We start from the raw sequence: 10,162 nt of genomic DNA, 5'->3' as shown, positions 1-10,162 counted from the left end.
GCTTCCTTTTGGCTTCGGTTTCGGCCGGCTCCTTCCTCCATGCGGACGGGTTGAGGGTGGTTCGATAGTAGTCTTGTGCTTGTTGGTGATCTCCATGAATAGTTCCTATCGAACCATCTGTAAACACAAATTTACGAGTCTATAAAAATAACAGAATCAAAATAATGTGAACAAAATATTTTGTATTGATTTTTGTATTTGGGTACAATCTCTAATGTGTTTATCCACTGATTCGATCTCTACAAACGTAAGAATTTGTTTTGTCGGACGTCTTGAGCGAGGGCCACCGGGCTTGATCTCTTTCAATGACGTAGTATGGAGGTAGAACGGCGTTTGTGCTTGATGTTCTTCTTCCACCGAGATTTGATGTCGACTTGTATGCTTGGAAGCAGTCTTAGGTTTTTCTGGAGAGTAGTAGGTTTTTGTATACTACGTTTAGTCTGTCTGCCAAATGACTTGGAGAGAACTTTTTATATCCTCCTCTTAGGTTTAGGATTTTCTCTTTTATGGATAAATGGGCCTTTTTACTTACTATCCATTTAAATGACCCACTTTTATTAAATAAACGTCATTTGAATAAAATGGGCCTATTTGATTTACAACCCAATTTAAACAGTTTATCTGTCATTTAAATAATAGTAGTCAACATTTGACTTTTTCGGGACCAAAATGATGACATGGCATTTATCACATTTTTAATGCCTACAAATTGCCCCCTCGGGATCGATCACGTACACGAATTTTTGAGTGTTTGCTCATGGTCCGATCTCGAAATCTTGTTGGAATTTATTTTGGTACTCTAGGCTTCTATCTTTTTCCAGAAACAGGAGTAGTGCTAGTCTCTTGGCCCAAAAACCAATTCTGACACTTTTTGCTTGATCGGTTAACCCAAACTCTTTACTTTATTGGATAACCCATTTGTGGCCTTCTGATCAACCAAACTCACGCCACTTTCATTTCTTTTTGGCCCATGAAATTCAAGTGAACTAGTTTGATAATTCATGACTCCTTTTGACAGATGATTGAATATCATGATCTCAATCTTTCGATGGAGGGAGAATTATATTGAACGTCAACCACCTGATAAGTAGTAACCATTAACCAATCCACATAAGATAGAATTAGCCAAAATTTATCTTCGCCAATTTGACCCGAAGTAGGACTCAAGCAGTCAAGCTTGACTTAAGTAATTAATAATCCAGATAGAATTTGTTCAAAATATATCATCTCTGTATTTGATTTGTAGTAGGATTATGAACCACCAAGAATATAATTATACCTCTCAATCTGTCAAATTTTAATCACCAACAACAACAACAACAACATTCACTGCCTCGAACGGGGAACCAAGTCCCGCCTTGCTGCTTGATGTACGACGACCGCAGAAGAAGTGCGAGAGGAGCTGTCCGTTGTTCGTTCGAACGTCCGCGTTCACCGTCATCGAATTCGAGAGGAGCTTTCAGTCCGTGTGAACGTCTGCGTTCACCGTCATCGAATCCGAGAGGAGCTTTGAGTCCGTTTGAACGTCTGCGTTCACCGTCATCGAATCCGAGAGGAGCTTTGAGTCCGTTTGAACGTCCGCGTTCACCGTCATCGAATCCAAGAGGATCTCTGAGTGCGTTTGAACGTCCACGTTCACCGTCATCGAATCTGAGAGGAGCTCTGAGTCCGTTGCCCCCGGTCTGTATTCATTCGAACCTCCGCGGAGTTAGTCGTACACGGTCCTGCCTAAGAAGGTCCGACTTGTCCGAGACGTTGTTTGTCTTGTTGACCTGCTGCCGTCCATCACCATCGTCACAGAGCTGCGCTACCGTTGTTGAGGCACGATCCGACTTTCAGACCCAGTACGTATACTCTTCTTGTTTTTCTTTCAGCAATCTTAACTGTAATTAGTCTGTGTTGTTTGCTATTTTCACGGTGTTCTTGTTTACTCGCCTTTGCTGTGTGTTTTCTTTTTTGTTGCTTCGAGTGTCTGGATGTTTGAACTTTTATGGCTTTTTGCTGAGATTTTCGTTTGGTCGAACCCGCGTTTACTCAGTTTTGTGTTGCTGTTCATCCATCTTGTTAGTTTTATAAATGGGGTAAAGACTAATAATGATGATGATTGATGACCATGAAGTTTTCTTTTGTTTTTGTCTCATTCACTTTCCCTTCACGTGCTGTACTCTTCTTTCCCCTTTTTTATTTTTTATTTTATTTTTTTATTTTGGATAAATGACTGTTAATGGCAATTGGTGATGATGACTGCACAACTTTTTCCTCTTTGTATTCACATGAACTTTATTGTCCCCCTTATTTATTTATTTATGCTGCTTCTAGATTTCTGATAATGATATTTGATGATGATCATAAACCTTGATGTTGATGTGAATTGCCGCCTTTCCTTCGTTCATTCACTTTTGCGTGAACATGTACTGTTATCTTTTTCTTTTCTAAATTTTTTTTTTTGGAATGATACCGTACATGCTGATGAGTGATGGTCAGATACCCCGCTGCCCCCATAGTGAACATAGCGATAATATGGTAACGATGATTGGCAATTGGTAATAGTGACTATTACATGCTCTGTGTACATTTTTTATAAAAATAAAAATACCAGAGTAACAGTAGGTTCACTGTATCAAGAATTCATAATGTTGATAAATTGATGACAATAGTTTGTGCTGTTTTTGTTTTTGTATCCCGTATAACCAAAATAACTTGGCATTGTTAAGCATACACTAACTTGAAGTACTTTTCCTGTAGGAACAATATTAACAATATCAACATGGTTTATTTCAAGTATCACGATTTCCCTAGAGAAGAGACATTGTCACTCATGCAAGATGCTAATTCAGTCGATGGAACACACCTTCGTTCATTTCCTCCTGTGACGGGTCCCTTTGCAAAAATCAATCCTCGTATAGAGCCCTCCAGGCCTGAAAAGCTGGTACAAGGAGCATCATGACGTCAATGCATTTGGTGGCAAAACGCCTAAAATCGTCCTTCTCGCGTCACATCATAGTCCTTGCTATGAGGCCCGTTTATTCCAAACATTATCTGCACGTTTGTCCCGCAAGGAAGCAAAATGGAGTTCTAGTCCGAAGTTTGGAGTTGAGCCCGTGTACATTCCTCTTTACAGGGAGATAGATCAACTTCACCAAGTACGGGCCGAGTATAGGAAGAAGCTTGAGCAGTTCCAAGAGTACCTTATATAGAAAAGTGAGCGAGAAAACTCATTCCTTGTTGTTGTTAAGGAAAACATTCTTGTTGCCAAAGAGGTGGAGGCAAAGCTAGCGAAAGCTTTGCTCGTGATGCTTTGCAAGCCTTCAAGTTTGAGTTGTAGTCCCTCTCTTTTATTGCCCTAGTTTCTCTTTTCTTTTTCTTTATTTCTTTTTTTTTCTTTTTCTTTAGAGACTACTTTTGATGTACTCGATATTCAAAAATAAATTAACATCATCTATTTTTCTCAAAATTTTGCTATTGATTCTATGTTTAGTTTATACTCTTGCGGGCCAGGAGTATTACTAAAGTGAGAGATTTTTTTTGGTGTGGTTGGACTCAAAGTTAGTGATTTCTTCAAGCTGCCTACGTACTTATGAAATGAATAAATTCACTCCACAAGATCAAGCCAACGTAGTTCCTTAAAAGCAAAAATATTTTTTTGAACTTTTTTTTTGAACGTTTTTTTTTGGCGTCATTTGCTGACGTCATTTTCGGAATTTTTTTTTTATTATTATTAATTTTTTTTTTTTTTTTTTTTTTTTTTTTGCAGTTGCAGTTTAGCCTCGTGCTTAGGAGGTTACAATGTTGCACAATTTCAAGGGTAGTAACGCTTCAAAAATTTGCTGTTGATAGGGCCAATGCGCAGTCCTTTGGCATCAACGATCTTGTAAGCTCCATTTGTGTAGACTTCCTGGAAAACATAAGGACCATCCCATTTCGATGCAAATTTACTTCCCGTCTTGCGAGAAACAATGATCGGTCTCTTGACAGCAAGGACCGTGTCTCCAACTTTGAAAGACCGTACTCGCACCTTCTTGTTGAACGCCCTTGTCAGACGAGCATGGTAGCATTCCAAAAAGTTGCGCCTCAAGCCTCTTTTCGTCAAGTGCTTCCAACTCTGCCAGACGAATCTTAGCATTTTATTCTTCAGTGAGATTTTCCTGGATTGCCATGCGCAGTGACGGAATTTGAATCTCCAACGGCAATATGGCCTCCACACCATAAAAATGTGCATAAGGTGTTGCTTGAGTTGGCGTCCTGTACGTGGTACGATAAGCCCACAGAGCTTCGCCCATTCTTTCATGCCAATCTCGCTGGTGTTTCCCAACAATCTTACTAAGCAACTTGCATCATGTCTTGTTGAAAGATTCAGCTAGTCCGTTTGCAGGTGCATTATACATTGAAGACTTGTTTTGCGCAAACTTGTGTTTCTCACAAAGGCTCGTCATCAACTTGTTGACAAATGGTGTTCCGTTGTCTGTGATTATGTAACGTGGCACGCCGTATCGATGTATGATGTGATTTCGAATAAAATCGACCACGTTCTCTTTCTTGACTTCACGAAGAGGTATTTCTTCCGCCCATTTTGAGAAGTAATCCGTAGCGGCAAGGATGTATGCATGACCACCTGATGATTTCGGTGTGATTGGACCAACAGCATCGAGACCCCATGCTTCAAACGGCCAAGACGTCACTGTCGGATGTAGCGGTTCCGGAGGTTGATGAATAAAGTTCGCATGGAATTGACAAGCTTCACATTTCTTCGCAAGGTCCATGCAATCTTGAACCATGGTTGGCCAGTAGTACCCCATCCTTATGACACGATCGTGAAGCTTAGGACCAGATTGGTGAGCTCCGCAAACTCCATTATTGAGCTTCTTGCATTGTTTTTGCTGCTTTTTCATCTCCCAAACATCTCAACCAGGTTTCAATGAACGAACGCCTGTAAAGTGTTTCTTTGTAGTAAATGAAGCATGGAGCACGTCGTCGAATTTCCATCTTGTGTTTCAAATCGCTTGGCAACTTTTCGTGTACCAAGAAATCAATGAGTGGTCGACGCCAATCTTCTATGTCTATCTCATAGACAGTAACTGCACCTGAGAGTTCTTCAGCTTCAATTTCAGCTTCATCTTGAGGGTTTATCACCCATCGATTACAGACCGGGACCGAAATGTTTTCTTTTGCCCCTAGTGCCAATGTGGCTGCGAGATTTGCAAGTGCATCCGCTGTCTTGTTGGCACTCCTTGGAACATGTTGCAACCGGACGCTCTCAAATTCTGCCAGCAATTGTGAAGCATGCTTGTGATAAGGTATCAAATCATCTTTCTTGACATCATAATCGTCGAGTAGTTGATGGATCACCAGCTTGGAATCACCGTATACATCAAGGTCCTGAATTTTCATTTCTTTTTCCATTTGAAGCCCTAGAACGAGAGCTTGATATTCAGCAACATTGTTCGAGCATAAGTTGGTGAGCGTAAATGAATACGTGAAGACATGTTTCTCCGGTGATACAAGGATGACCCCTGCTCCCGCACCATCTTGTCGAGCTGCTCCGTCGAAGTACATTTCCCATGGAGGCAAGACATCAATGTAGAATACTTCTTCTCCAGGTAGATCATCGGGAAGCTCCCAATGTGATGGGATCGGATGTGCAGCTAGGAAATCAGCCAGAGCTTGTCTCTTAATCGCCTTTTGAGGCACATACACAACATCATGTTGTCTTATAAGCATAGCCCATTTAGCAAGTCGCTCGGATAACACTGGCCTTGATAAGATGTAATTTACGGGGCCAACTTTGGAGATCACCTTTACCGTATGTTCTTGCATGTAATGCTTCAACTTCTGGATTGCAAAGATCAAGGCGAAACACACTTTTTCGATGGGCGAGTAATTCAATTCCGCGCCAACCAGCGTACGACTGAGGTAGTAAAGAGCAGTTTCCTTTCCTTCCTCATTTTCTTGAGCACAAAATGCCCCTAACGACCTTTCATGAGCAGAGATGTAGAGGATAAGTGGCTTCCCTTGAACCGGTGCCCCTAAAACTGGTGGAGTTGAGAGGTACTGTTTGATACTTTCGAAAGCTTTGCGACATGCATCGTCCCATTCAAATGGAGCTCCCTTCTTCATAAGATGGCTAAAAGGATGACACTGTCCTGCGAGATTCGAAATGAAGCGTCGAATATATGTAAGTCTCCCTTGTAATCCGTACAATTCTTTGAGGTTCTTCGGCTCGGGCAAATTCTGGATTGCTGTAATTTTTGACTGGTCAACTTCAATTCCTCTATGTCTCACAACAAATCCTAGGAACTTTCCAGAGGTTACGCCGAATGCACACTTCAAGGGATTCATCTTCAATTGATACCTACGCAACTTCTCGAATACCTCACGGAGATGAAGAAAATGATCGTTCCTCTTCTTTGATTTGACGACAAGATCATCGACATAACATTCAACGGTCTTATGCATCATGTCCTCGAAAATTTTCTGCATTGCTCGTTGATAAGTTGCGCCTGCATTTTTCAAACCAAACGGCATCACCTTGTAGCAAAAGATACCCTTTAGTGTAGGGAACGCCGTTGCTTCTTGATCTTCGGGCGCCATGAGGATCTGATTATATCCCGCCGTACAATCCATAAAGGATAATGCTTCATGTCCGGTTGTTTCATCAATCATTATCTCGGTGACAGGACACGCTTCATTCTTAGGACACGCTTCATTCAGATTTCTGAAATCTACACAAACACGTAACTGGCCATTTTTCTTCCTCACAGGGAAAATGTTTGCAATCCAAGTAGGAAACTTTACTTCACGAATGAAGTCAACAAATTAGTTCAGGCCGAAAGCGTCTTTGAGGTTGCTTCTTTGCTGAGACTCTTTTCCCTACTGCTAGATGATGGACCGCTACTTTGGGATCAAGACCCGGCCTTTCCCTGTAACTCCAGGCGAACACATCTCTATACTCGGTGAGTAGTTCGAAGTATCCCTTCTCTTCTTCCTTAGTGAGCAGAGCACTAACATAGATTGGACGCGGATCATCTGAGGTGCCGAGATTCAACTCCTTTAGTTCATCAATTGTGGTCTCAACTCCATCATCAAGAGTTTTTGGTGCTTATGTTGTTTCCATCTCCTCCTCCAAGTCTACATCTTCATAAGCGGTGATGTGATAGGAGGTGGCTGCCATATCTTCTACGACATCACGTTTCTGGTTTGCGAAGCTCTTTTGATTGGTAAGAACCATAGTGTGGCCTTTTACACAGAGAGAATCCCCTGTATTCACTTCCAGTACCGCTAAGCGTTTCATTCGAGAAGGTACGTTGCTTCTGACATCGTTTTCCAGCTCGAACTTGTCTCTTGTTTTTTATGCAGTGTTTTTCGGCCTCCACTGCGGCTTGAGCGAAACGTCCTTCTTTCCAAGACGACTGAAGACTTCCTTCTTAGGCTTCTGTGACAGAAAATTGGTGGGTTTGCCAGTGACTTTTCCCAATCTTGTGAAGACATCCTTTGCCTTCGGGCTCTTATGTGCTTTCCCGGACTGATCTCCCAATCTATTAAAGACTCGACTTGGTGTTGGAGAGTTTACCAGACCGTCGAGCCTATCAAAGACGGAGGACCGTGCTTTAGCTGAAGACAAATGTATCATATCAAAAACTGATTCCTTCTGGACTGGCTCAAAATTCTCATCCACACTTTCTTCAATTTCCTGAACTCCAATGTATTTTGATGCTTGCATTGACCTCCGTCGTCCTGAGATGACAATTGGCTTCGACTCCTTGAATCCCAAACCAACCTTTTTCACCCAAACACGTTCACCTTGTTGCTGAACTTTTTGCTGAGTTTTATTGAGGCCGTATGACTTATCTTCAACGAGCTTTCCTATGGGTTTTGGGTTAGAGAAATCATAACCGGAATTTTCCATTAACTTGTATGCAACTGGATCGAAGCCATCTTTCCTCGAGCTAGGTGTTTCTGGTGACTTCGTGGAGTTTGGAGTAGGAGAAGTCAATATCTTCGGGTCACTGATCTTATGGACCGGCAATGTCATGCTTTTATCAAATTCTTGCGGCATGTCCTTGACCTTCTTTGAAGTTGTTTCTGCTCCACAATTCACAAATGGAGACTGACCTTCTTTGCGACGCGACATGGGAATGTAACATAGCACTGGAACTGCTGATCTAGGATTTTCTTCAACTCTTTGCGAAGGAATCTCCTTGGTTTTCTTCTCATCAACTGTTTCATGTGACGGCTCCAGAGCATTCCTTGAAGGCTTCTCTTCTACCGTTGATTGCAACTTCTTCGGCATGACTTTTCCAGTCGATGCGATTTCCGTGGGCATTACATCAACAGGCTCTCCTTGGCTGGCATAGAATTTTGCATCGGCAAAATGAGACTCTGCTTCAGAAAATGGCTTCACGTCCGCATTCACCTTTCTTTCACCATTTCTGTAATATTTGAAGCATTGATGCGAGGTTGAGGCTACTACTCCATTGTCATGCATCCATGGTCCGCCTAGCAATAGGCGATATGAAGTGTTCGAATCAATGACATGAAAAATTGTTGTTGCAGTCATTTCTCCGATAGTCAGATCAACTCTTATCATATCGATGGCTCGTTGCCCTCCTAGATTTAATCCTTGGATCATCAATCGACTTTCGGTCAACTCACTTTCGGTGATTCCCAACTTCGTCATGGTGGACTTCGGCATTATGTTCACCGCAGAACCTCCGTCTACCAAGATGCGATTGATCTTTTTCTTGCGGATGTATCCACATACAAAGAGAGGTCTGTTGTGAGGCTTTGAACCCAACATAAGGTCTTCGTCTGTGAATGCCAAGGCCGCACTGCATGCAACACAACGCTAAGGGTGATTTTCGTAGATCCCTTACTCAATATTTTCCTTCGACGTATATTGCGTCGGATTTTCTATGGCACGTGCAAGGGCGAACCTCATTTCTTCGGGAAGGGATAAAGCTTGGAGCCAACCCATTCGAGAAGGGACTGTACCTAACAACACCAGGATCTTTGCATCTCTTTCAGGGTCTCTTTCATGGTTTAGCCTTTTAGAGACTTGACTTTTCTCTTCCTTCTTTTCTTCTTCCGCCACGCTACAGGTCACTGTGTTGAAAGAAACTTCGCCGAGGTATTCCTGCGGAAATAAATCAATTATTGTGATATGCTTTCGTACCTCCTTTGTGGGAAAACTGTCGCGCGGGGTGCTCTTCTTCTTCACGAGACCTTTATTTCTCGTGACATTCGAACTTTTGGATTTGTTTCTTTTCTGGTGTTGCTTTTGACGAAGAGGAGGTTGCGCTTCTAGCTTCATTTTCTTTCTCTTCTTCGTTCTTGTCACTAATATCCATCCTTCTTCATCTTCTTTGCGAGGTAGAGGGGTGGGAGCAGAATTCTTGATGGGATCCATTATCAAAATGGGATCCAAACTTCCAAACTGGATGACTGAAGCATGATGGGACTCCGCCGCTTCATCCAGATCTAGCACAATCCTTCCTTCCGTCGCCAGTTGCATGATTTTCTCTTTGAGAGTGATGCACTTTTCAATAGGATGGCTCACTATCCGATGGTATGGGCAGAAATTTGGGTCAGACGTCCTCCCCATTTGATCAGGTCGTTTGCACTCGGGCAAGCTTAGGACCTTCTTCTCCAACAAATCGTCCAACATCCCGGCCAAGTCTGAATCCGGAAATGGATACTTCTTTGCTTGAAGTTCTTTAAGCGTCGGTCTGTCTCTTCGAGCATCCTTTGGAAATGGCCTTTTATTCTCCTTAGTTTTAGGCCTCGCAGAGATTTTCACAGGGGCAGAGCTAGTGGCAACAACAAATGATTCTTTGGTTGGAGCTTTCACGTATTTCTCGGGCTTCTTGAAGTCCTTCTTTTCCTTCTTGAAGCTTGAAGAAATCCCTCCACGATTGTTGGTGATACTGATCTCCATGTCATGAGCACGGGTACCCAACTCTTGAAAGGACCTTGGTGTTATACCCTGCAAAATGTACAGTAAGTCCCAATTCATACCTTGGATGCACATTGCAATAGCAGAGGTCTCCGTCAGACGGTCTTTGCATTCCAAGCTTAGAGTGCGCCACCCGTTGATGTAATCTACAACAGGCTCATCCTCCCACTGTGTCGTCATTGTCAACTCAATCATGCTGACGACACGCCGCGT

The 10,162-nt window shown here is 42.5% G+C and overlaps 1 protein-coding gene across 1 annotated transcript; it reads left to right on the top strand.

The window, feature by feature from the left end:
* The first annotated feature begins 1,219 nt into the window (after window positions 1-1,219).
* LOC130460892 (pectinesterase inhibitor 10-like) lies at window positions 1,220-3,698 on the top strand. Its single transcript, XM_056828664.1, has 2 exons — window positions 1,220-1,844; window positions 2,746-3,698. Exons 1-2 carry the CDS (start codon window positions 1,369-1,371, stop codon window positions 2,945-2,947), a joined length of 678 nt encoding a protein of 225 aa, XP_056684642.1. The 5' UTR covers window positions 1,220-1,368; the 3' UTR covers window positions 2,948-3,698.
* The last annotated feature ends 6,464 nt before the right edge of the window (window positions 3,699-10,162 follow it).

The sequence above is a fragment of the Spinacia oleracea genome, chromosome 5 (genome assembly GCF_020520425.1).
Source record: "Spinacia oleracea cultivar Varoflay chromosome 5, BTI_SOV_V1, whole genome shotgun sequence".
Lineage (NCBI taxonomy): Eukaryota > Viridiplantae > Streptophyta > Magnoliopsida > Caryophyllales > Amaranthaceae > Spinacia > Spinacia oleracea.
Note: the sequence above shows the minus strand (reverse complement) of the source record. Positions and strands in the feature narration are given on the sequence as shown.